Here is a 27,994-nt window from a genome sequence, read left to right as displayed (position 1 = left end):
TTGATTACATAGTAAATAAAAGCTTTTTGGACAAAAGGTATTCATATCTCAAACTACATGTATGCAGCTGAATCGGTAACACGTGATCCCTGCAACAGAACATTTACATACAACCTACATCCAATTATTTATTCAAACATTTGACTCATTATTGACATCTTTTTGATCATAATGGATCAGAATAGTGCATGCCATTATGCTGCTAATACCCACATGAGTTTTTGTATGGTCTAAAATTGGGCCTATAGGGAATCTATACACACATATTGCTTCTTTTGCAGGTGCACACTGCAGATATAGTATGATTTGCATGCTTGTTGTTTATCATGCTGTATTTCTATTGAATAGGTGCATTTTGGCTTAAGCTGCAGTTTAAAAGGCAATATGGACTATTTGCAATAAAATGTCTTTCACTTAGTTTATCTCTAATATATATACACTGTATAATTAATCAGGTGTTTGATTGGCCTTCGATTGCGCGTGAGAGCTGTGGCGCGCGCGTAAATCACAGGGATGCGGAGAATGCTGAGAGAATGTTTCTTTAAGACCCATTACCTTCCAATCCGACAGAGGGGGAGTCTGTGGTAAGGTGGCGTATCGTCTCTCTCCGCGTCCCCCCTCCTCGCCGTTTACATGTGGAAAAAGGAGAGACAGAAAGAAAAGGGAAAAAATAACACACCGAGTAAGCTTTATTCCGGTTTCGGGTGAGGGGCACCGAGGCACGATCCGCGGTGATGGACCTAAGGAATATTTAACATCAAACATGGACACTACAGACTCCCCGCGATGACTGTGGTAAGGATGCAACTTCACACCGCCCCATCGCAACCCAGTTTCCATTGAGAAGGAAAATAAGACCCATCGGTGGACGCGGAGGAGAAATATGCATGCAATAATATAATGAGAAATGCATTTGTGTGCGTGCATGTGTGTGTTAACAAGTATTGTGTTGTGAAGGATTGAGGGGGGGGGTGTGTGTGTGTGTGTGTGTGTGTGTGTGTGTGTGTGTGTGTGTGTGTGTGTGTGTGTGTGTGTGTGTGTGTGTGTGTGTGTGTGTGTGTGTGTGTGTGTGTGTGTGTGTGTGTGTGTGTGTGTGTGTGTGTGTGTGTGTGTGTGTGTGTGTGTGTGTGTGTGTGTGTGTGTGTGTGTGTGTGTGTGTGTGTGTGTGTGTGGAAAGGGAGGTTGGGGGGGTACTATTTGAATAGAGGCAACTAGGCTTATGTGAGAAAGACTATGCAATGTGCGGTGCCTATGTCAGGCATTGACAGGTGTGTTGGCAGTGCACAGCACGATTTATTTAGGGCGCGCTTGCTCGCTCCCGTTTGCATACAGTTAGGTGAGGTGAGAGAGAGGAAGAGAGAGAGAGAGAGAGAGAGAGAGGGGGGCAGATGATACGATGCCACTGTATATTGGCCTACTATGTGTTGCTTGTAATTAATCATGGCTGTAACTAAGCCCTTTGCCGTTGGGAGCTTTGTAGTCAAACCTCCCAACTCGTCTCCCTGCTGTCACTGGGCTATATGGAGCTGCCTATAATTCCATAATGTCTGGAGAAAGGCAGGCCCATTACTGAAAATGTGCGATGTGCATTTATGGGCCATTCTCCCGACGTGATGCTTTTCACAGTCGATCTCTGAAGTACAGATCCATCTTCCTCCCGTTTGCCTAAGTGCAATTTTAACACACGAGGAGCCAATTTCGAGATCCCCTCCTGTAGCCTACACTGCTTTTTTACTATAAGAATGTAGAGACGCGCGTGCGTGCTCGTGCATGCTCGCGCGCCTATCATCGAGTGGTCTTTCCTCCATACATCTAGAAATGGAGGTAGCCACAGAGCTGTCAGCCTCGTCATTTCCCCATTAGCCCTGTATGCAGTGTGAATGCCAGCGCAGTTAAATAAAAAGCGCAGATCTCATTTCCTCTGCCCAGCTGCCGACGATCACTTATCGATTCCAATGATCGGTTTCTCGGCCAGGGGGGGTACTGTTTCATGGCATTAGGGTTGGGGGAGGAGGAGGAAGGGAGGGGTGGTCATTACCAGTCGCTATATGCTCTGCTTTTATTGAAATGCAAAGTGTGCATCCGTCGTGATTACATTCTTTCGCTGGCAAGGCGATTTAACCAGGATGTAAAAGCCGAGCATAGAGAGACCCTCTTCTTTCTTCAGCTCTTATTGTCAGCGGATGTGGAAGCCTGCAAAACCCTCTCCCCGCCCCAGTGTCTGGTGGAGGAGAGCTGTTTTTACTGCTCCCTCTTCCTCCCTCTCACACCAACACACACAATATGGCTTTTTCCCTTTGCTTATTTTTCGGAGGCAGGGAATATTTTGTAACATGATACACGGCCTGATTGGAAGCCTTGTCCTAATTGGTCATATAGCAACCAGATACTGTAAAGCCAGCCAGTCCACTCTTGGGTATAGGCGGCTACAAGAAGGATTCAGTGTGGCCATGATGATGATGATTATGTAGGTAATCATAGTATGAAAACCCCCACATGCTCACTCAATCGATGTCATTGTGGTGACACCTTTACATGAGCTCACCTAATACACCAATGAAGCTAGCTCGTTTATAGAAACATGTTGTCATTGTTTTCAAACGGCCATGTTCCCTTGAGAATTTCCCTCATTTCTATGGCAGCAAGAGTCTATGGCAGCAAGAGTGGCAACTATTCAACGGAAAAGGTCCCGATGATGCTCATAAAGCTGTAATGTTATGGCTATATCTACAGTGTACATTTTGAGAAACCAGTGTGTAGTGTTTTCTTATTTCGAGTCATCTCTTTAACACACACACTCCTAAACACACACACTTTAGGCCAGTGACCTCACAGCTCAAAACTGCAGGCTGCACAGTTATATTTTGCCTGTACTGAATCAGGACTCCGGCAATGAATGCTTTTGTTTTTGCAGCAATCTTGTGACACGGAATACAGTGAACTATTACTGTACAATCGTGTCTGCAGTAATTACATTACCCTGTTTGCTGTTGCCCCTGCTGAGCTTATGAAGAGCTGCCAGTAATGACGATGAGTAATTATCTCAAGAGGAGTTTTTCTTACAGGCCACCCTGTTCTTTAACAAGAGTATTACAGGTGTTTTAAGGTCTTGAGCCAAGTCAACTGAATTTAAGAAAGATATTTGTTATGGTTTGTATCACAAAGTAGCAGTAAGAGACTGTCTTTAGTTTGCACGTGTTCTCAATCCTAGTTTTATCAACAAAAAAGGGATCCATTAGGTGCCAAATGTTTCCATCCACAAATATATTGTTTCTTATAAAAATACAATATATAAAGATAATATATCTTTGGTCTTTGTAAAAGTATTGGAAGGTTATTGCTAATACTCATGCCGCATCTAAGCTTCTTATAAAGTATTTGGCCATTTTTAGGATTATCCCTTTGTTTGTGTACACAGTACTGTGTTATCATGACCTGCTTTACTACTAGATGCAGCTGTGAGTGTAGGAGATAAACTTGAAACATTTATGAATTGGATTTTGTTTGAACTCTTACAATAACATATATTTTAAGGAAATGTCAATTCAGTCCCACATCAGTGATTATCCATCAGTAGAGTACAGAAGAGAGGAAGTAGTTTTTCAGTGGGACATACGGTGAGGTTGCCAAGTACCCTAGCTAGCTCACCAGCATGAGGAGCTAATTTAGAGCTGTACCAGGCCTCCAATTACCAGCATGCAGTCCCCATCTATGCTTGTGGATGTCCATGCAATAGTAAGACCAATGGCAAGACTTGTTTTCACTGTTGCTGAGGCCTGTGTGCTAAATACTGTATTTTTGATTCAGAAAATGGATGATTTTGGTTGGACAAAGACATTCTTTATTGCATTGCCCAGTCTCACTGACGTACAGAAGCCTGCAAGAGGCACTAAATCAGCCCAAACCACTTATAAGTATAAAGGCCAGTGCAAGCCCCTGAGTATTGTAGACTAGACAGTGAAGAATATGGTGAGGAGTAGAGAGGCACATGAGGCGCTATAATAATGCTGATTGCCTGAATCCATGTTGGCCCACGTTTGCAGCATGAGACAGAACCTGTTAAAAAAGATAGTTTGCAATCACCTACTTAGAATAAGAATAATATGTTTTTATTTAGTGTGAAATATTTATGATGAAATAGATATTTGCTGGTGTTAATTCAACCATTCCTTTCCAAATGTATAAAGATATACATGTGGGTTGTAAAATGGCTCAACTATTAACAGAGCTTTACAACTTATTCAAATGCCTGCTAACATTAGCGCTCTATCAAACATGAATGTTACCAATCAGAGACTGTCCTATACTCTCTCTCTACTCTGCTCAGAGAGCTTACGCTTTGGGCGTCCCACCAGTAGTTTTACACGTAGTTAGCAATGTTTGTTTTTTGTTTTAAAAAAAGATATAGTGAGCCAGGCTAGCCGTTTCAACTGTTTACAGTCTTTGTGAGATGCTTAATGTCATGCTGCATTTAAGTTAAACAGTTATAGTTGTATTATTGTCTCCTCAAGACATTTGTAAAATTACATGACTCAGTGTGTATGCTATTCAAATACATCATTCATTATAGTCACGATAACCAGGTCAAAGTGGCAGGGATCAAGAAATCACAATATATTAGAGTTGTTTTCACATTGTTATGTACTAAGTCAACATATTCCTTATGTTGTCATTGTATACCATCAATTGGCTTACTGTCACATTTCCATAGACTTCAATCCCTCCCTAGCGATGTCCATTCTCATTTGTTAAGTGCACAGTGAGGTTTATTAAGAAGGATCTAATGCAATGCCTTCTCTCTCTTTCCAGCTCTCACTCCTGGTGCTGTGAGGAGCTCTGCCTCGTGGACACTATTTAGGAGCATCGTCCTATTTGATCCCTTCCTTCCCCATAACCCCTTCCCTTCCTCACCCTCCGCCAATCCCAACCGCGCACAGAACAGCTTCCCCGTAGATACTCCTTCCTCTTGCATAACACAGGAACAAATAAGTATTCGGATCATATACGGTGCCCGTTGGGACTTTGTGAAGGCGCACAAGTAAGCAAAGGCATACATAGAGTTGGAACAAAACACAACAAAAGCAATAGACAGAGGAAGATATGCTTATCAAAGGAATTACATTTTTGGAAAACTGACGTTGTAAAGATTCATATTTTGTACATTAAACTTTTAAATAATACAAAAAACCAAGGCACGACTACAAACATTTTGCACGCACAATCCCCATTTAGTTGTATTCAATAACCTGACACACAAACCACGGTCTCATGATGATGTGCGAGGTAATGCCCACCATTTCTGAGGATGGGCGAAGTGGAACTGGCGGGGCTACTACCTCACCTCCCGGGACAGGAGTCGGGGGCCCCGGAGGTGCAGGTGGAGCAGGAGGCTTCAGTGGGAAAGAGACCAGGGGCGGAGGAGACGAAGGAGGAAGCACGGGGAACCTGGAGTCCTTAATGGTCAACATGCTGACAGAGAGGGAGAGGCTGCTGGATAACCTGAGGGAGACGCAGGACTGCCTGGGAACGGCTCAGCTCCGCCTGCGAGACCTCGGCCACGAAAAGGAGTCCCTTCAGAGGCAGCTGACCATCGCCCTGCCACAGGTACAGCTGTTTGCATGTGTGTGGAGGAATCAGCCTAGTGTGTGTGTTGAGTTGAACACTCCTCCTTGGTAGCTAACATCGTCTTCCTCAGTGATATCAGTGTCTAGTTATGTGCACGTTTCTTAGTGTGTGTCATTGTGAAGCGAGCTCATGAGACAGTAAGCCTTCGCCGTGACAGTTCATGCAGAGAGACAGTTTATGTTAAATACTTCCTCCTCTGCGTCTTCAGAGTTTTCCTTCCTAATGTTGTTTTGACTAATGCAGAGGGTTTATGTTCCTTTCATCTTCTGGCTATTTAGTCGAAGTTGCATCCGCAATTTTCCCCTTGATGTGTAATCAGGTTGTATTGTGTTTGTTGACCATGTTGTTAGTGGGTGATTAATGATGCTGGAAGATAATATGTTAATGGTTTCAGCTAAACTAAATGAACACTTGATTTTCTAGGAATTCTCTGTAGTTTATGGGATGAAATTGCTTAGTCGTAATAAAGGTCATTTTTATATTTTATTATCACATGAGCAGCTTTCTCTTCTTTGGTTGGGAACATTCTTAAACTCTGATTGTGTTTATAAGTCCTATATCAAGACATATTGGTATGGTTAGCATTCCAAGTCAGAAAGGTATTTTTTTAACGTTTTAAAATCTATTTTGGTGTCTAGGAATGAAAGGAGAAAGAACATGGAATTAAACATTTCAATCTAGCACTCAATATGCAACATAGTGAGTCACCACAGCTGCTCCCATTGTCATAACATGTTTGCATGCTTTGCTAGTTACAAAAACGACCATGAAAAGCGATGGAATCAAGTGCAATCCTATTTAGTTTAAGGATTGAAATTATGAATTTCTTTCAGACGACGATACTCACTACCAGTAAATACCAGCTTCTCATTGGAAAAATTGTTACAATAACCAATAACTTTATACATCTGTATAGGTGTTTGCGATATTGTGTACAAACCTGAACATCTTTATCAATATGCAGCCCATCACTTCAAATGTGTATTTCCAATTTATGCAACTAATGTCCTTGTACATTATAAAGCAGGCTGCAAACTAATTTAAATTAATTGAGGCCTATGGAGACAAATAGAAAATTAACAACAAGAGGATAAGGGAAAAACACTGAAAAGCTGACCCCTGTCCAAAAAAGAAACAATCCCACAAGGCCAAGAGCCAATGACCCACTGTGTCACCATCTGTATAGATCTCTTTCCATCCTACATCCTGCATGCAAACACAGACCAATTTCACGTGTCGACTTCAACCTTTTCTGAATCATAAAGCAGCTAATCCTGACTGTAAAACTGCATATGCACATCATTGTCATTCACATAAACAGCTATTGCCTCTTAGCTGAGGGCTTCAGAGGTGTTTTATGGAGACATAAAAAAAATCACCGACCATGGATTGCACCAGTGTTGCTTAAGAAAATCATGTGAGACACGCCCTCCTGTTTGCACTCAGTCAAAGGCATTATGCAGGAGTTGCACATGTATTCCCAGCAGTGTTGTTGTGGGGGACATATTGATGCTGTGTTTTGAGGGGGGTCTCTCTTCTATTCCAGTGCAGAGCCATTGTGTAACAGTGTGATGTAATCCATCCATGAATGCGAGTTCACTGAGGAGGATGAGCAAGCGATGAAGAGAGAGAGAGTGCTGGAAAGTGTGTCAGTGATTTACATGATTGTTATGTGGGTTTACATCATGTGCGTCTCCCCATGTTCATGGTCTCAGGTGTTCCACACAGCATTTTTCTGGAGCGCTTTGGTGATATGTGTAGTGCTATGTGTCCATATGAGTCACTTCATTTGTCTGGCCTGAATTATTATCTTTTCCTTTAAACTTTCAGCTCAAGCGGAGACCACTCACATTCAACTATCAAACCGAACTGTTTGTTTCTTTGCCCCTGATCGCAGCTTGTGTTTTCCACAGGAGTTTGCTGTGTTGACTAAAGATCTGAACGTTTGCCGGGAGCAGCTTCTGGAGAGGGAGGAGGAGATTGCCGAGCTCAAGGCGGAGAGAAACAACACGCGTGTAAGATGTTTGGCGGCCATTTTGCTTATTAGCACTGAAACAGCCTCTGTGTTATGTTCTTCACCCATTGTGTGGGTGTCACACTGTTTAATTTGATTCTGGGTTTTTTCCCTGCTTCTCTTCCTCTTTCTCCTCCACATGTTGTCTTCATGACTCCTTTTGTGTCCTTTTCTGCTTTTACTTTCACTCACTATGCTACCTGCCCTCATCTTTCCACCATATTTCGTCATTGTGTCTTTACAAACCCTTCACTTCTCTGCATCTTCTCAAAAATCTTTGTCTGTCTCTTATTCTGTGTCTTATTTTCTTTCTTCCTCACGTGTCCCCATCCTTTAAACTCTCTTTCTTACCTCCCTCTGTTCACCTCTTTGCATTATCCTACCACCTCTCCGTCTCCTTCCACTTTGACCCACTCTTTCCTGTAGTTGTTGCTGGAGCACCTGGAGTGTCTGGTGTCTCGCCATGAGCGCAGTCTGAGGATGACGGTGGTGAAAAGACAAATCCAGTCCCCGGCGGGGGTTTCCAGTGAGGTGGAAGTTCTCAAGGCCCTCAAGTCTCTGTTTGAGCACCACAAGGCTCTGGATGAGAAGGTGGGATAAAGTACTTTCCTGCAGGGCCTTAAACTGCTTAAAGGCACATTTTAAAGAAAATGTGGTCAAAGAATGTAATGATGTGACTGTTTTAGCCAATTATGAACTGTTTAATTGGCTTTATCGCTTGATAACATGCTCTTTCAAGCTTATCAGGAAGGTCAAGAAGATGTAGTTAATTTGGGAGACGAATAAGAGCAAATCAAAATGTTGCTTGATTCATAATTTGTATACGCCGCTGTATCAGTTATTGTTTTACCCCACAGGTCCGAGAGAGGCTCCGTGTGGCCCTCGAGAGGGTGTCCTTGCTAGAGGACCAGCTTGCAACATCTGCTCAAGAGGTAAACTCCAGTATGAATGATTTCTCCGTGTCTCAAGGATGTTCTCACTTGGTGTTAAGAAAGAACATTCATTTATCTTGTCTGTCTGCCCATTGTGTCTCCCCTTTTCCAGGTAATCTCTTTAAGAGACCAAATTAAAAGACGTCAACAAGGGGCGGACGGCGGGAAAGATGTAAGGGAGGGCTTTATGCATGTTGGTTCCAGTTGTTCATGTGTATGTGTTAGAATGTAGAAAGTCAGTAGAAAGTAGATGTACTCTATGGGTACCACGTGTGTCATCCACATGTCATTTATTTCACCTACAACCTTAGTGTTTCTAACTAGTTGTTCTCCTTCATCACTCCACTTTTCATTTTTTTCTATATTTGTCATCATTCCAGCGACTACCCAATGGACCCTCCACTGGCCTGGAGGAGAGCGAGCTGGAGAGGCAGCGAGAAGGAGAGATAGAGCGGCAGAGATCTGAACTCTCCCAGCTGAGGGAGAGGCTGGCCCTCATGTGTCGCCAGGTGAGTGTGTGTTCCTGTTTAACTGCCATCATGAGGACCAATATTTTATTTTTACAAAGTGGGGACATCACTTTTTGGAATTATTTTTCCAAAGTGAGGGACCAGGGTTAGATGTGAAATCTTAGCCGAAATTTCAATATAAATGTATATCTATCTGTGTACAGGCAATTTGTTTCCCTTTTTCCTCCATATAAAAGTTTTGACAGGAAGCAAATAAAAACATTTTCCAAAATGTCATACAATCCTTTAAGGCGAGTGAATTGTTAGCACGGAGGACTAGAAATACTTTGAACTATAATACTGCATTTTTTAAATGTTTTGTTACATTCAATGACGACTGGATATTATCATGTTGTTTAATGTCCTCAATTGAATAGAGGTCACTCAAACACTGTAGAGGTGATCTATCTTCAGCACATCTACAAGTCTCCCTTTCCACTCTTGTTGAACTATAGCTGCTTTTTCTTAAAAGTCAAAATATAAACTATATGATGAAAAATAAAAGGGCATTTATATTTTATCATAGACATATTGTATGTAGCACTGTTTGACGTATCAACAATATATAGGTAAAGATACCTAACCTAGAATCTGTTTGACAGTCTGGTCAGAGGAGATAAGGATGTAAAAGAAAACTGAAAGAAGCACATTCTGTCTCTAGTTCTGCGTGTTAGATGCGTCAGACTCTCAGCATGTCCCACGTATGTCAGTGATGCTTTTTAAAACTATTTTTCAACTCTACAATGGCCAGACAGACATTTGTAATGAATCACGTGCAGTGTCTATTGCAATTGGTGCGGTGGCAGTTAACTCTGACTCACATAGGTTCAAACTGTGTCAGCTTGTGTCCATTTGTGATCTCATGTTAGGTTGGGGAAATAGAGGAACAGCTTGCGGCTGCCAGGAGGGAGGTGACGAAGTCGGAGGAGGCCAATCAGAAGCTCCAAAGGGAAGTGAAAGAGGTCTGTATCTTTCCGGCCAAGACCCTGAGATCCCTCGATTCCTGGGGCTCCAATTTTATATTTGCACAATGGGCATAAATATTAATATGCCATATTTTGGAGGGTAGTTGGAGTAAATTAAGATAAATGTAACTGTTAAGACATGGATATGTGAATATTGTTGTTACTGCAGATATACAAGAGAAGATAAAATAAATGAAAGCATTCCACACATACATGTTCTTCTTCTGTTGAATAACTCTTACCTTTTGTATATTATAAAACGCCCTGTACATCGTCTTGTTTCATGATACATTTTGTATTCCTCCAGGCTCTTTGCCAAAGGGAGGACATGGAGGAAAGGATTACTACACTAGAACGCAGGTAACCTTTGCTGTGTTTGAGGAATCTATTCTTAGCTTTAGTGAGGACTTTTTTTGGATCCAGAATTGCATACATAAGCTGTAATTAACATAGCAGAAGGACCATATGTTCCACATTTTGGATGGAAATGTGTCGCAAAGGTGTTCTTACACTTCTTTATACAGTCTAAGGCTGTTTAACATAACTGCATTTGCATTATATCCTTATTAAGCTGTGAGTGAAAACCAAAGAAACAGATATTTTTGCACAGTTTGTTTGAAAGCATCAATATAACTGGATATCATATTCTTTGGATTAAATGTACACGTATAGAAAACTAAGTTAGTGTTAAAGAATATCATATTTTAAAAGTTAAATTGATGAATCTTTTCATTTAATTGCCTGAAGGTAAATGTCTTCAAAGAAATAAGAAATTCAAACTTACCTCTTTCCAATGTCAACAATGAACTTTTGAAATCAATACCTAATAAATAATCGCCACCTTTACCAAAAAAAGAGCCGGTTTTTAACTGCATAATATTGAATTAATGGTAGTGTCTTTTTAGGAGAATTATCTGTAAATAAAAATGAGTTAGACTTGAGTATTATATGCAGGTTTATTTCCTTTATATATACAGTGTATGGTTTATTCACAAGCTTACATCAACCGCCACCCATAAGGGTAGATTAGCATATTGTGTTTGTTGCTTGAGGGCAAACAATGACTGTTTTTCTATCAATACTGTTTGTAAAGCTTAGATGCTGTGAGCACAGAGTATTATATGAAGGCATCTCAGATTCAGCATTTAAACATTTTTGATCACTTCATATTTTCTCCCATCTGGATTCTGGCAGTTTGACAGTAAGAGGACACGGTTTTTGGGTATTTTAGTAAATCAATTCCCAGTGGAAATTACAGCCTTGCATATAATCACATCTATCATGTTATCTTGGCTGAGAAATGCAGCTGTAATGATTCAATGGTGGCTTGGTGTTGAATGCAGGTACCTCAGCGCCCAGAGGGAGGCGACTTCTCTCCATGATATCAAAGACAAGCTGGAAAATGAGCTGGCCAGCAAGGAATCACTGCACAGACAGGTAGGAATGGCTCAAATAAATGAAATATTCAGCATATGTTATGTTTGACTCATACATTCAGTACTGAACATGTGTGTTTTGTTCTGTGTGTCCAGAGTGAAGAGAAGAACAGACAGCTGCAGGAACGTCTGGATGAAGCCAAGCAGAAGCTCCAGCAGACCCTGCAGAGGGCTGAGACGCTGCCTGAGATCGAGGCCCAGCTTGCCCAAAGGGTTGCTGCTCTCAACAAGGTACGTTGAGTGAAGGGAGAAAAACACATTGTCCGTTTCTGTCCAAAATACAAACCACTACAGTTCTAATGGATGATTATGTTTTATATATAGGTCATAGCCTGTATCAGTTAAACAGATAACAATGTGTCTCTTTGGAACAAAAGCCTGCAAGCCTTTATTTGGATTTACATAATTTTTTATTTAGTGACTAATATATTTAAAGTTATATTAAAGCTGATAACAGGGCAGTGATATGCAGGATATGTTACTCATTATGTCATCCAATGGCTAGCTCTGGCTTCAGTTAATGCAATTCATGCTTCACCATGGACAAAGAAATAGAGGGAGGATTTTATAAATATACATTAATACAAACCTATATACCCACCGGTACCCATTTTCATACAATCAATCAATCAATCAATGTTTATTTATATAGCCCAATATCACAAATGTTACATTTGTCTCAGTGGACTTCACAGTTTGTACAAAATATCAGTATGACAATACGACACCCTCTGTCCTTAGACCCTCACATCGTACAAGGAAAAACTTCCGAAGAAAACCCACAGTTTTAAAGGGAAAAATGGGAGAAACCTCAGGGAGAGCAACAGAGGAGGGATCCCTCTCCCAGGACAGACAGACGTGCAATAGATGCCGTGTGGAAATTGAAAAGATAATACATTTGCAACATAGGTAGTCCAGATGTTTGGAAATGCATGTGTGTGTATAATAGGAAGATGAATCCACGAGGATATCCATCCAGGACCTATGATCCAGGACCACAGCCAGCTATAGGGAGCCAGTGTAAGGGAGCCAGTGTAAGGCAGCCAGCATTTTGAATCAGCTGAAGCGACTTGACTGACTTCTTGGTACACCCTGATAATAAAGAGTTACAATAATCCAGCCTTGAAGTAACAAATGCATGGACTAGTTTCTCTGCATCGTTTTGAGGCAAGATATGCCTGATTTTTGCAATGTTACGTAGATGGAAGTAGGCGGTCCTTGAAATTGATTTTATGTGGGCGTTAAAGGATAAATCCTGATCAAATATAACACCAAGATTCCTTACAGTCTCACTGGAGGCCAAATTAATGCCATCCATAGTTAGTATATCTTTAGATAATTTGTTTCGTAGATTCTTCGGGCCAAGTACAATAACTTCAGTTTTGGTCGTGTTTAACATCAAAAAGTTTAAGGTCATCCACGTTTTTAAGTCCTTGGGGCAGTCTTGAATTTTATTTAGATGATTAATTTCATCAGGCTTGATTGATAAATAAAGTTGAGTATCATCCGCATAACAATGAACATTTACAGAATGATTCCTTATAATATTGCCTAACGGAAGCATATATAAGGTGAACAAAATAGGTCCGAGCACTGAGCCCTGTGGCACTCCATGGCTAACTTTGGTTTGCGTGGAAGATTCATCATTGACACGTACAAACTGAGAGCGTTCAGATAGATAGGACCTAAACCAGCCTAAAGCAGTTCCCTGTATGCCAACTAAGTGCTCTAGTCTTTGCAATAGGATATCATGGTCGATAGTATCAAATGCAGCACTGAGATCGAGCAAAACAAGAATAAAGACAAGTCCCTTGTCTGAGGCTATTAGAATGTCATTTGTGACTTTAACCAGAGCTGTCTCTGTGCTATGATCAGGGGCGGCGCCAGGGGGTATCTAGGAGTTGCTATAGCAACTCCAACAATTGGCCTAGCAACGGCTTAGCAACCCCATTGTTTTGATATGAAAATGTATAATATTTATACACATTCTCGCAGCCCGCGAGAATGTGTATAAATTAGGGCTGTCAAGTTAACGCGTTAATAACTATTTTATAATTTTTTTTCCTCGGCCGCCCCGTAGTTTCAGAGCGCATCGAGTTTAAAATACCATCTGCTGACAGCCCCGCTCCTGCCGCCCGCTTGTGGCAGACCACACTTCCACGCTCACCGGCAGGCACCGACTGGCCATCGGGAGGACCGGGAGGGTATGTGTAATGTGGCCCGAGCGAGCGAGAGAGAGACCTTACGTGCATTGTTGTTGTTAGCATCTGGTGCTAGCTAGCTGCGCTAATGGATATAAGGAGCTGTTTAAATGAAAACAGAGGAGCGCTATATCCACACAACTGCGCCGAGCACTTGACTTTATGCAGGAAGCAGACAGCGGGACATTGTAGGAGAAGTCAGCACACTCATGATTGCAGCAACATGATTGCAGCGTCCAGGCAGCTCCCGTTCGAGCATATGCCTTGAGTTGCACATAGCTCCAACGATCCAACACACACACACACACACACACACACACACACACACACACACACACACACACACACACACACACACACACACACACACACACACACACACACACACACACACACCATTTGTATTGAATGAGAGAGGTTCCAGGTTGTGGTGTTTAATATTCATGAGAATATTTGTCATTGTTCAAATGATAATAAACATTAGCATAAAGCATATTTGTCCACTCATATGTTGATAAGAGTATTACAAACTTGAAAAATATTTCTCTAAGGTACATTTAGAACAGATAAAAAATGTGCGATTAATTTGCGATTAATCGCGATTAACTATGGACAATCATGCGATTAATCGCGATTAAATATTTTAATCGACTGACAGCCCTAGTATAAATATGATACATTTTCGCGGGATCTATCAGGGGCGGGTCGTTGTAATTTACTGCGTGAACTGTTACTTGGCTAATTCTCAGTAGATCGAAAATGGAAACATTTCTCACAGTCACAAGTCAGCGTAAACGACCGCGTTCTCCAACGGAGCCGGTCCAGCTGGACAACCCTGCTATCCACAAGGATCCCGATGTGCACTATGAAAACCGGGAGGATTGGGACCACGAAGAACAGGTGCCCCCGCCAACTGACCCGCTGCACCCGCAGCAGCAGGACCAGCTAGCTGCTACCACGAGCTGCAGTGGAACTAGCGCTGCTCCTCTTGATCCATTGCCCTCATTTACTCTACCCTGCTCTCTGCAGAGCTCCACTCCAGAATATACAAATTCTGCTAGTCAGTGATTCTCAGACACAGCGTCTCACCCTTTGAGCATCTCGGCAGAAATGAGCAGTCACTCCTCTCAGTTACAAATGGTCATTTTAAATTAATCAAGAATGTGTTGTATTTTCCGACATGGCGCATTGTTCGAGGCGTGCTGACAGTGAGATCTAACACGGGGAATTGTGAATGAGGAGAAGAGAACTGAGAATGAGGAGGAGGAGGAGGAGGAGGAGGAGGAGGAGGAGGAGGAGGAGGAGGAGGAGGAGGAGGAGGAGGCCAGAGAGGAGGAAAAGTGCGTTATTTAGGCAATGTTGTTGGTGGGAGTTAGGGAGAGACCGCCCCTTCCAGGTGTGTGTGTGTGTGTGTGTGTGTGTGTGTGTGTGTGTGTGTGTGTGTGTGTGTGTGTGTGTGTGTGTGTGTGTGTGTGTGTGTGTGTGTGTGTGTGTGTGTGTGTGTGTGTGTGTGTGTGTGTGTGTGTGTGTGTGTGTGTGTGTGTGTGTGTGTGTGTGTGTGTGTGTGTGTGTGTGTGTCACGTGAAAGTCATGAGTGTTACACTATTGATTGGTTCTGTAAATAAAGAGAACGTTGTCGACATTGAAAGCTTGAGTGATCTTGAATAGCGGTGAACGCTACAATATGAACAGGCTGGTGCTTGGCCCACTGGTATTGTTTGTTTATTTTGAAAATTAACTAGGAACGCCGTGCTGTCATATAGCAACTGCTAAGCTACTGCAGCAAAAAAATCCTGGCGCCGCCCATGGCTATGATGTGTTCTAAAGCCAGACTGAAAATCTTAAAATAAATCATTGTTTTTTAAGTAATCACACAACTGTTTTGCGACTGCTTTCTCAAGAATTTTTGAGAGGAACGGAAGATTAGAAATAGGTCTGTAATTGGCTAAAACCTCTGGATCAAGGTTGTGCTTTTTAAGAAGCGGTTTTATCACTGCTACTTTGAATGATTGTGGAATATAGCCTGATAATAAAGACATATTCATAATTTACATTACATTACATTGCATTTAGCTGACGCTTTTATCCAAAGCGACTTACAATAAGTACATTCGACCAGGAAGACACAACCTTGAACACAACCATATAAGTACATCAGGTTTCATAGAGCCAAACATTTCAAGTGCTACTCAACTGGCTATAGATAAGCCAGTCCTTTATTAGTATATAAGTGCTCTGTTAGCAGTTCTTTGTTAGTAATTCTATCGCTCGAGGTGGAGTCGAAAGAGATGAGTTTTCAGTCTGCGCCGGAAGATGTGCAGGCTTTCTGCTGTCCTGATGTCAATGGGGATCTCATTCCACCATTTTGGAGCCAGGATAGGATTTTGGATGGGAACTCGGGTCCCCCTCGCAGCGAGGGTGCAGCGAGTCGTTTGGCTGATGCAGAGCTTAGTGTACGCGCTGGGGTGTACAGTTTAACCATGTCCTGGATGTAGGAAGGGCCAGATCCATTCGCAGCATGGTACGCAAGTACCAGTGTCTTGAAGTGAATTCTAGCCGTTACCGGAAGCCAGTGAAGGGAACGGCGTGGTGTGGGAAAATTTAGGAAGGTTGAAGACCAGATAATATTTAATAAAGAAGTGCTAATTAAGGCGAGACACCCCAGGTGAATAGGGTATTTTTTTTAACTTAAAGGTATCAGCTAGAAATTTCTCCAGTTAATTACTTACAATAAGGCAATTGTCTTTTGTATTACAAGTTTTCTGAAATAGCATGTTTAAATATACAAATGATCCATTATCTCATTAAATATGCACATATTTTAACACATTTCAGGAATCGAAATCTGAACTTTGGATAAAGCCAGATTCAAAATTATTGTTTCATTTTGTAGTCATATTAGCATCTAAGGCTTTTACAGCAGGGATATTGGATATCTCTTTTTATCACTCCATAAATCAGAAAATACTATCAACAGCCCTAAAATATCAATTTTCGCCATGTTTTTAGGTATACAATGTTGTATAATTCAGGCTATGAATGATATATGAACAAACCCTTCTGTAAAAGCCTTCATAATATTGATAGGAATATAACTGGAAGGTGTGGTGTATCTACATGCTACTGAAGTTGAAATTTCGAACTCAGAGTAGGAGAAAAAACTCATTTTGAGAAAACGACCTTTAAAGATTGCAGTGAGGCGCTAGCTAAACCCTCCTGTTCTTTGGATGATAGCTTGCGCCTCGACGCACTCCGTGAAGGTATTTCATGTTCGGGGTCATTTGTTTTTTGTATAACCTTGCTTCGTGCAAGTGACAATTGTTGTCGTGTTCTCTGTGAACGTTTTTTTCGCTGTTCTTTTGCCATTTTGAGATTTCAATTTCTAGTGGAAAGCTAACCAGGAAGTGTTTTAGCACACCACGTGACGCATCTGAACGAATCACGTTGTCAGAAATTGACACCAGCCAATGAGTTTTCGTTTCTTGGTTTAAGACCCCTTTGTGCTTTCACGATTGGTTACTGATACAAAGGAAATGACCATATTTGGATCCGATGAGATTGTGCAGGAGAGACACAGCTTTCCAGCGATACCTCTGTTGACATGGTGCACACAGCGGTCGCGGTACTTTATATTACGTTAGAATGCTAACTTTTGGTGAATTTAGGAGAAATTTACAGACGCAAATAGACAAACTATAGTAAAATAAACACTTAAATGTGTATTTTGTACGTTTTCCTTCCAAAAGCCTGAAAGAAAACATGTTATAGAATCAAAATAGCACAAAATCTCAAAATTGACCAGTACTTGAAAAACGATGTTTTTGCCTGCCGTGTCTCGCCTTAATGGAAAAACTTCCTTCAACAGCTTAGTTGGAATTGGGTCTAAGATACACGTTGATGGTTTAGAAGAGAGAATCATTGAATTTAATTGTTCAAGGTTTATGGCTGAAAAGCATTCTAGTTTACTATCCAGTGTAATACCAGAACTCACGCTTCCGGGAGCTGTTGATAACAGTATAGGCCTACTGGTCAAAGGCAAGAGGTCATTAATTTTGTTTCTAAGAGTAACAATTTTATTTTTATCGTTAAAAAAGCACATAGTAGTGCTGCGTACCGGTACTGGACTTGTAAAAAGTTTCGGTTCAAGTCCGGTTAAAACCGGAACGTCAGGAACCGGTACTTGGACTCGCAAAAAAACTAGCACTTACGTATATTCTGGTGTCTGTGGTTATTTAAACATTCCCTGATGAACGTTATTCAGCGTCAATAAATGAGTGCTAATCCCAGTGTGCTCAGTGTACAACATCACATGTCATTTCACCTTCGACTCACGGTTTGAAAAAGGAGCATTTCGCCACATGCTAATGCTAACCGGAAGTGAATAATTTTCAGAATAAAAGTATTAAGTAAATAGTGTGAACTTCCGGTTTTTTCAGAATAAAACTGATTTAAATTAAATTGTGTATTTAATTCAAAATTAGGCCATATCAACATTGATTTTAATTTCTAACAGTATGTATGTACATCACTATGTATGTAGTATGTACTGTATAATGTACACATGTAGAGTTATAGAAAATACATGGTGTACAGACAGTACAGTACACTCACAGTGTAGCCTATACTGTATAGTAGGTGTGTAACAGTGTAATGCGTATAGTCTACTCTACACTCTACCTTTCAGCAACGTTTTAGGGATTTAGGCTCAGTCAGCTCAGGGACTGTTTGGTTACTTTAGTTTGGTCAATGAAATAAATGTTTGAACTTTGTAGTAGTTCACTGTAGTTGCTGTCATAAGTCATTTGTAGACTAAGTGGCAAAAAGTGTTATTTTTACATTTGTACTTTGTAGAGAAATGTATACACAAGTTGGAAGGGAGCACAATAAACCTGACGAGTTTGAATTTGAGTTGATTATGAGTTAATTTTCAATTGATAATTAGCTCACAATAAGTTCACTTTAGTTACTCACACAACTTGACACAAGCCATGGGTTCAGGTCCGGACTTATAAGTCCGGACCTGAACCTGAACCTCTGGACTTGAGTCCGGACCTGAACCTGAATGTGAGTCCAGGTACGCAGCACTACTACTGAGTGCTATGGGAATAGAAGGCTCAATCGAGATATGGCTCTCTGTCAGCCTGGCTACAGTGCTGAAAAGAAATCTTGCATTATTCTTATTCTCATCTATTACACTGTATATGTATATACACTCCTACTCACGTACATATACAAACACATGCACATAAGCAGAACTGAAAACACCAAGCAGTGAAGAAATGGAAAACACTTGTTTTGCCCCCAAATAAAAAGAAATTGGTTTTGTTTGTAAGAGCGTATGGAAATGTTTCTTCTACTGTAGGCAGAGGAACGGCATGGAAACTTCGAGGAGCGACTACGACAAATGGAGGCTCAACTCGAGGAGAAGAACCAAGAGCTACAGAGGGTAACATATTATTTTGCTCTCTACTTGGCTACATACTGTATACCATTTTTAAACAAGATTAAAGTTTGTTTGTCTACTTTTATACATGTTGAACACCTCTCTTGGGATCGTGTCATTTCAGGCGAGGCAGAGGGAGAAGATGAATGATGAACACAACAAACGCCTCTCAGATACAGTGGACAAGCTTCTGTCCGAGTCCAATGAAAGGCTGCAGCTCCACCTCAAAGAGAGGATGGCAGCGCTAGAGGAGAAGGTAACGAGAAGACTAATTAGTGGTGCAAAAATATTTTGTGATAAAATGGAAGATAAGGAAAAAGTTGGTAAAACATGTATGTTCTTTCCTCCGCTCTGCTAGAATGCTCTATCAGAGGAACTGTCTAACATGAAGAAAATCCAAGATGATCTCATAGCTAATAAGGTATTCACTTTTTCAGCTATGTAACCAATATATTTTCATTTTCTGTGTGGGAAAGGACGAGGTAATTTGTCCGTCTTGTGCATAATCACACTTTCTACATGTTTGCTAAGGATGTTGACTTTTTTTCTTACATTTAAAAAAAGTCCCAGTTTACCTTTTCCTCAGAAACAAAGCAAATGACAATGTTGTTTCCTCTGTGCTTTAGGAACAACTCCTTGCTGAGCTGGAGCGAATCCAACTGGAGTTAGATCAGCTGAGAGGCAGGCCTGGCTCTTATTCCAGGTTAGCCACAATGAACCTTTAAGGGAATTTATTCTCTCAAGGGATACTACATTTACGCTGCCACTTTCTGTTTGTTTTCTCCTGTGTTTACTTTTAATGTGCTTCCACTAAATTCTATTTTAAAAGGTAATTATTCAGACCATACCTAGAGGGTGTTGTCCTGGCTAACAAGTGTGCAAATAATGTATGCTTTATACATATTGATACTGTTTTGCATTGTTTTTATTTCTAGGGTCATTTGGTGTGTTGTCTTTCATAATGTTAGTCCCAGGAAATGGGTGCATTTAGTACTAACATCACTAATGAATTCTGGATCTCACCATAGGGCGGGCAGCGTGAGCTCTCTTCCCTCCACCCTCTTTCGAAGATCTCTTCCAGGGAGCGCCTCAGAGCTGCGGTACCCTCAGGGCGGAGGCTCGCTCCCGTCCGGCTACACCAACTCCACTACTGGGATGGTGGTCAGGCGGACGAACCGAGGTCGCTGGGGGGCTCGAGACGACAGCAACAAGGTGCTCATCTCACACTGAGATAATAATAATGATGATGATTATAGTATCAGTTTGTATTAGGATGACCATTTTATGGATTTCTCGCTCTTTCCAGTATGGAGAGTGGGACAGCGGCTCCATGCTTGGTCCCGGGTATGATGGTGGAGACGGAGGCTGTTCCGACGATGAGGACGACCGGGAGACTCTGTTCGGGTCGGAGCTGCTGTCTCCCAGCGGACAGACAGATGTACAGACTCTGGCCATCATGCTGCAGGAGCAACTGGAGGCCATCAACAAGGAGATTAAGTGAGTTTTACATCCACTACAGTTTCATTTGAAATGCTAAGGCCATTTGTGCCACCAATAGGTTGCCTACAATCAAAATGACGTGAGCTTCTTTTAAAGATAAAAGCCTGACATGTAAACGTATTTTCTCCTCCCATCTACTCTCAGGCTCATTCAGGAGGAAAAGGAGAGCACAGAGCTGAGGGCCGAAGAGATAGAGAGCCGGGTCAGCAGCGTGGCCCTCGATGCCCCATCTCTTCCCCCCTCCTCACTGGGAGGACGGGACAGCGTCGGGAGGGGATACATGACTCCCTCCATCACCTCCTCCACGTTGGCGTCTCCCTCACCTCCCAGTTCTGGACATTCGACGCCCCGCCTGCCACATTCCCCTGCCAGAGAGAATGACAGACAGGTACGGTGTGGGTGTTGTGATATAAGCTACACATGTGTTTTAAATGAGGACATTTTAACCTGTATACATTCACCCAACTCTCTCCACCCTGCAGAATAGCAAAGATGGTGAAGAATGCAGAGCTCTTGCCCTGATTGACTCCAACACTCCCGCGGTTCCTCGAGCCCTGCGATTGGACAGAATGACACACACTCACCCGGGAGCAGGACTCGACGACCTCCGTGAATTTCGCAGGTACTCTCACGAAGGTTTTTTTATAGATTGTTTATTTGGCCAACGAACTATCCCCAAGATCTGCTCCATGTGTTGATTTGACTTCCTGTTTTTCCTGTCTCTGTCCTCAGTCTCTCTGCTGACGGTTCTACCACCGCCAGCCAGGATTCCCTCCACAAGGCCAGCAAAAAGAAAAGCATTAAGTCCTCAATTGGTCGTCTCTTTGGCAAAAAGGAAAAAGGGAGGATCGGTACACCTGGTCGGGAATCTTCCTCACTGGGTCCGTGAACCGATAGAAACTACTCAATCCCTTCACTATACTTGTTTTATGTCCAACTAACAAATATATTATGTCAACATTGATCATTGATTCATAGAATAAATGTTATTTATTTACCGTTTAACTTTCCAGCCTCCACACCCTCTGATGACCTGGGTTCTGACCCGTTAGGCCTGGCTAAACTTGGGACTGGAACAGTGGAGAAAGACCGCCGCAGCAAAAAGAAGTGAGATCAGTCATCGTTACACACACTTAAAACATATCATCATATCAATTCTGTTTTTGATATAAAATATCTGGAACTGTAGAAGGAAGGGGGAAATTATAATTTGGTTTCTGTGTTGTTCGTTGTCCGTTGACTCTTGGTCCTCTGTCCGCCAGCTTCCATTTGATGACATTTGTATAACATACTATCCTACAACATTTTGATTTACATAAAATGCCTCTTATGATAGTATACAATATATTATCACTTTGTATACAATAGTCAATGTTATGGCATATAATATGACATTTCAATGTATTTTTTGGAAATAGTATACTTTTGATCTTTCTGATTTATTTTCACATACTAAACATTGACGTTTTATGACTTCTTAGTTACATACTATACAATGGTTTCACTATGACATTTTTCTGACGTAAAGAAGACAGTGGTGAAGTCAGATATGTAGAAATGTATCTTTGACAAAGGTTTTCCTCTCTCCTCGCCAGACATGACCTGTTAGAGGAAGCCTGTCGCCAAGGTCTGCCTTTTGCCTCATGGGACGGCCCGACCGTTGTAACGTGGCTTGAGGTAAGTCCTAACACATCCACCAAAGAGAGTCACATAGATATCCAGCTTCTCCAGGGATAAATCCAATGGAACCGATCAAGTTTTACAATAGCGTCAAGTTACGGTTACACAATCTGTATGCTTAAAAACAAAAGTGACACTTTTTGATACATTGCTTGATACCATCTCTCTGTTCATCCAGCTGTGGGTAGGCATGCCAGCATGGTATGTGGCAGCGTGTCGTGCAAACGTGAAAAGCGGCGCCATCATGGCCAACCTCTCGGACACAGAGATCCAGCGGGAGATCGGCATAAGCAACCCTCTCCACCGGCTCAAACTCCGCCTGGCCATTCAGGAAATGGTCTCCCTCACCAGTCCGTCTGCACCTGCCAGCACTCGCTCTGTAAGGCTCAGTAAAACAGCATTTTATCACTCTTGAAAATCAGCGAGTAAATGATGTCTAAATGACTTGCTTACTGTCATTACAGTCGACCAGTAATATTTGGATGACGCATGCTGAGATGGAGTCTCTCGCTGCTGCCGTCAAGCCAGTAAGAATATTACATTTCTGCCAAATCACTAAAAGAAATCCATTATTTAGAATATTGCTTTACTTTATGTTTATGGATGTAGCATGTAATACCTCAAACAGTTCTGATACCAACACTTTTACAATCAAATATTGTTAAATATATATAATCGTTTAAGTTATGACCTCAATAAAAGGTCTCACATTCATAAACTTTTGTTCTTTTTCTTTGTCTCTGATTAGGCTTGTTTGGCTACTCCTTTCCCTTACTATTCCCTCAAATCTGTATTTGATGTAGTGTTTTTTCCAACTAATTCTCTCTCACTAACAAAACTTTCCTCCCTCTGCCTTCCCTACTTCTTCTCCATTCTCTCCTGATTCTAACTCTCTCACACACACACACACACACACACACACACACACACACACACACACACACACACACACACACACACACACACACACACACACACACACACACACACTTCCCCCTGGTGATATTTCCCTCTCTTTCCAACTCTCTGTTCCATTTCTGCTTTTCCTGGAACACAAGGAGCAAAAGGAGTTCAGCTGGGATCAGGTGAGTCACCTGGTCACTGATTCTGAATATCACAATGGAAACAGAAAACCAAACATTGCTTTTAAGGCAACTTAGGGGCCAATGCTGTTGAAAAGTGTGCTCTTTTTAGCTACTGTAGTGCTTTAGCAAAATCCCTCAAGTTCACATCAAATAAGTGGTCAATGTTAGGCAGTACAAATATTCTTTATAGGTAATTTATTGTCCAGATACCTTCAAACTTATGTTTGCAGTAAGTGGTTAAACAGTCCATTTAAGGCCAGGTGTTATAACCCTTAAAAACCTAGCTTAAACCATATAGAAATGTGTCAGGCTGAAGGAAGACAATCCATAACCAAGCAAAGTCTTTCTTATTGATGGGGTAAAATAATCTGTTGAGCATTTGGAAATCATTTGTTAACAAGCAGAGCCATTCGTAAGAGCTTAAACTCTTTTTTTCGGGGTACCGAGTTATTAAGTGGTGCAAATCTATCAAAACTAATTCCAGTCTTGCTCAGTTTACAGTATAGATATCATAGACCCTGAAAATACCTGAGATACCACCAGAGTTATTTATCTTTGCCATTTTAGCTTACCCATGTTTCCTGTTACGTGTGATGCATCAACTGGCACAACTGCGGGATGTGTTTGTGTGTTCTGTTCATGATTGTGCGTATATACAGCACTGCCGTGTTTATAAAATACACAGGAAGGAGAGACAGATGTAGTCGGGGGGACTTTGTGTTGTCTTGACCCTTCTCACACCCACCTCCCATTCGTCCTCCAGATCCTGGCCTATGGAGACATGAACCATGAGTGGGTTGGAAACGAATGGCTGCCCAGCCTGGGTCTGCCCCAGTACCGCTCCTACTTCATGGAGTCTCTGGTGGATGCCCGTATGCTTGATCACCTCACCAAGAAGGAACTGAGGGGCCAGCTGAAGATGGTGGACAGTTTCCACAGGTCTGAACGTCAGACGTTTATACACATTGTCTCTCTTTGGCGTGTATATCCATGGATGAACAACTGATCAGGCTTATGGGGCACAGGCCAAAGATACTTTTAACAACAAGGTTGCACTTTGAACCAGGAAGAGACTCTAAATGACCACTTAGAAACATAAAACGATAAGAAAGTCCCTCAAAAGACTTCAATGGAACCCATATGACTACAAAGACATGCAGAACAGCTGAAGAGAGACACACAATGACCACAAAGGAAAACTAAACAGCAACATAGAGACACAAAAGGACACAAAGATTTAAAAAAACACAAATCTAAAGAGACACAAAAGGACTATAAAACAACACAAATAAACCACAAAGAAACACAAAAGAGAAACAGAACAACTACAGTGAGAATCAAATCAACATCGTAGAGAAACAAAACAACCACAATGAGACACAGAAAATTAAAATGAGACAAATAAGTAGGTGTGACTTGCTCCTATGTAGAAGTAGAGGATGAGGTCTATGTTTGAGCTCTGTCTCATAATCCACTGATGTATATACCCCAGCTTTGATGGAAAAAGATCAACGTGTCCTCCTCACTTACAGGGTGAGTCTTCACTATGGCATCATGTGCTTGAAGCGCTTAAACTATGACAGGAAGGAGCTGGAGAGGAGGAGGGACGAGAGCCAACACCACAACCAAGGTGAGGCTTCTGTTCTTAATACCAAATGTTCCCTTCAGACATTATATCAAAGTGTACATTTGCGCATGCTTTTTGTTGATAACTGCCTCTCTGGGACCTTCTCCACAGATGTCATGGTGTGGTCCAATGAGCGAGTGATGTGTTGGGTGCAGGCTATCGGTCTGAAGGAGTTTGCTGACAACCTGTTAGAAAGCGGGGTGCACGGGGCCCTCCTGGCACTAGATGACACCTTCGACTACACTGACTTGGCCCTCCTGCTCCAGATACCCAATCAGAACACACAGGTAATCCCCAGAAAATCCCTTTAGGTGCCTACACAGAGTCCTTATCTCACAACTGTTGTCATAAGTTCTCTTTGCCACACCTTATGTTTACCGTCAAGATAATCCTGATCTCTAACTCTTAAATGATCTTAACTACAATCTTAAAACGCTGTTGGTCTATCGTTTGCAGGCGAGGCAGCTCCTGGAGAAGGAGTACAACGGTCTCATCACCATGGGAACAGAAAGGAGGCCAGATGAGGTACGACAAAGCAGGATGGCAGTAGAAAATCAATCACGATAATCACCACTGCCAGGAGGCGGGAGTGTGTTGATCGTAACAGCTCAGGCTAAGACTGTTTTACTTAACAAAAGGGCCTTTGATCCAAACGTGTCAATTGTTGCCCTTTGTTAAATGTGTATCACGACATTATCATTTCCTTTCAGTTGTAAAGAATAGTTGTATAGATGACTCAAATATCTTACATCCTTATAAAGAAAGTATTTATGTCATGTAACAGCTTATAGGACTAAATGCTCTGTAACTGTGATCTATTGTCACAACCAAACCCTTCTTAACAAGACCCTGATATAGATATCCCTAAGTGTGAATGCTGTCATTTTAAAATCACTGGTATTATTTCATCTCTACAGGACGGCTCAAAAACATTTACACGGTCACCGTCATGGAGGAAAATGTTCCGGGAGAAGGACCTCCGCGGCGTGACGTCCGACTCCTCAGAGACATTACCTGCCAACTTCCGTGCCTCCGCCATCTCGACCCCCTCCGTCACCCTGAGAAAAGTCCAGAGTGAAGGTGAGGAGAAGCAGCTCACAGCGGCTGATTTAAAGCAGACCTGCTGGGATCTGGCGTCACACAGTGGTTCATAGAGTTCAAACATGTGTGAGAAAACATCAGTGATCTTTCTCTTTAGTGGCCTCTATAGCAAACATAAGTCATTGCAGGTGTGTTTTTGTTCTCAAGAGATCCAAAAAAGTGTCATCGATGTGACGTCAGTCCCTTTTTCCTTTTGTTTTTATCGTCTGTACTTTTCAGTGATTTATTTGTTTGGCTACAGAAACCGTTTTTCGCAACACAAGCGGAGACCATAAAAGTGTTATTTTAGTGTTAATAAAGTTATTCATTTATTTACTACACAGTGTTAAACATAGTGCCTAAGATGGACGGTGAAAGATGGAGATTTAGCAGCTATTTAATTGGTTAAATATCTCTAAATCCAAGGTCAAAATAGTTACAAAGACTGAGTTTAAGAGGATATGATGAGATGTCGCATGGAGAAGTATAATCAGGTTAATGACTGATGACCTTCTTTTCTCTGTCAGTAGGTCCGAGAGGAGAGTCGGGGTCCGTCAGAACATATTCCTGCTAAAAGATAAGCACACCAGGTGAGAACAAATCACTGTGTATCTGTAGCTAAAAATAGATTGTGTGAACACCAGATCAAACATCTCATCTCAGCAGGAGCTTTCACGATGCTTTTGTTTTTACTCCATGTTGTAGAGCCCCGCCTCTACCCTATCCCGAGGAAGAAAAAAAATCACATTTTTGAAGAATAAAAGGATCAAAATCAAAAATGGACTCTAAGAAGATGACCAACAAGATTTACACGAGATGTCTCGAAGAATGAAAGACACTGAGTGAATGAATTCTGAAGAGAGTGAATGTCTGTTTATCCATCTGTTTCTCTCTCTCCCTCCCTCCCTCTGTCTCTCTCTATCCCTCTCTTCCTCTCACCCCATCTTGATCCATAGTTGTGGCATGACGCTGTTTGATTCTGTAGAAAGTGGCCTGTAGAAAGTGACCATCGCCTATCGTGAATACATATCCTGTTTTTGAGTGTGAGATGGCAATATTGACACAATGATTTTTTTGTATTTTAAAAATTGGAAAGTTCGTATTGGGAGAAAGAAACCCCTTCAGGTGATCTCAATATGATTTAGACTAAAAATAGAACATACTCTGACTAGTAACATCACAACACAGTAGAGTCTGGGGAGAGGGAGGTTCAAAGGGAGCGTGTGAGCGTACACAGGGGAAATTAAATGTTTGCTCTTAAGCCATAACAGACATGAGATGCACAAATGTGAATATGACAGACAATGAGACGTTTAGCCAAGTGCTTTATGACAAAATCCTGTTCAAAGTGGGGAAAAAAGAGGTAAGCATTTGTGTTAATATGCATGCCAAAATCAACCATTCTAGAGTGAACGTCATGATATCAATCATCTAATGATCTGGAAGCTTGGGTCAGGACTTTGTAAAATGTGTGTATTTTATTTGTATCATTTTTTATTATAAATGCTATTGTATGTATGTATAGTGTGTGTGTATGTGTGTGTGTGTGTGTGTGTGTGTGTGTGTGTGTGTGTGTGTGTGTGTGTGTGTGTGTGTGTGTGTGTGTGTGTGTGTGTGTGTGTGTGTGTGTGTGTGTGTGTGTGTGTGTGTGTGTGTGTGTGTGTGTGAGTGTGCGTGCGTGTGTGTGTGTATTAAACGGTACGTTCATTTCATACCTAGTTTTAAGACTGACTGTAACTTAATTTTAAGTTGAAAAGGGAAATATGTTTTAAATTATGGACATTTAAGATATGCTACTTGTATGTGTACATTTTGAAGAAAAAAAAACAAATTGTGTTATGATTTACAATCATATTATTGGAGAGTAGTGATGATAATTGAATATAATATGATAATA

The 27,994-nt window shown here is 41.6% G+C and overlaps 1 protein-coding gene across 3 annotated transcripts; it reads left to right on the top strand.

The window, feature by feature from the left end:
• The first annotated feature begins 573 nt into the window (after window positions 1–573).
• LOC117464713 (liprin-alpha-3-like) lies at window positions 574–27,994 on the top strand. 3 transcript variants are annotated; one of them, XM_034107304.2, is made up of 32 exons: window positions 574–795; window positions 4,810–5,604; window positions 7,539–7,640; window positions 8,066–8,230; window positions 8,497–8,571; window positions 8,684–8,743; window positions 8,952–9,080; window positions 9,950–10,042; window positions 10,353–10,405; window positions 11,389–11,482; window positions 11,578–11,712; window positions 19,045–19,128; window positions 19,250–19,381; window positions 19,484–19,546; window positions 19,752–19,828; window positions 20,154–20,337; window positions 20,432–20,622; window positions 20,770–21,013; window positions 21,108–21,247; window positions 21,358–21,506; window positions 21,639–21,732; window positions 22,221–22,302; window positions 22,484–22,684; window positions 22,770–22,832; window positions 23,364–23,390; window positions 24,154–24,329; window positions 24,923–25,020; window positions 25,129–25,304; window positions 25,474–25,542; window positions 25,935–26,097; window positions 26,628–26,687; window positions 26,803–27,994. In XM_034107304.2, the coding sequence occupies exons 2-31, from the start codon at window positions 5,269–5,271 to the stop codon at window positions 26,669–26,671; spliced, it is 3,699 nt and encodes a 1,232-aa protein (XP_033963195.1). In that variant the 5' UTR covers window positions 574–795; window positions 4,810–5,268; the 3' UTR covers window positions 26,672–26,687; window positions 26,803–27,994. The 3 variants fall into 3 exon arrangements, with proteins under 3 accessions (XP_033963195.1, XP_033963193.1, XP_033963196.1); XM_034107302.2 differs by having other exon boundaries at window positions 26,625–26,687; XM_034107305.2 differs by lacking the exon at window positions 8,684–8,743 and having other exon boundaries at window positions 26,625–26,687.

Source organism: Pseudochaenichthys georgianus, chromosome 19, assembly GCF_902827115.2.
Source record: "Pseudochaenichthys georgianus chromosome 19, fPseGeo1.2, whole genome shotgun sequence".
In the NCBI taxonomy this organism is placed as follows: domain Eukaryota; kingdom Metazoa; phylum Chordata; class Actinopteri; order Perciformes; family Channichthyidae; genus Pseudochaenichthys; species Pseudochaenichthys georgianus.
The sequence above is the reverse complement of the archived record's forward strand: the minus strand, read 5'-3'. Positions and strand labels throughout refer to the sequence as shown.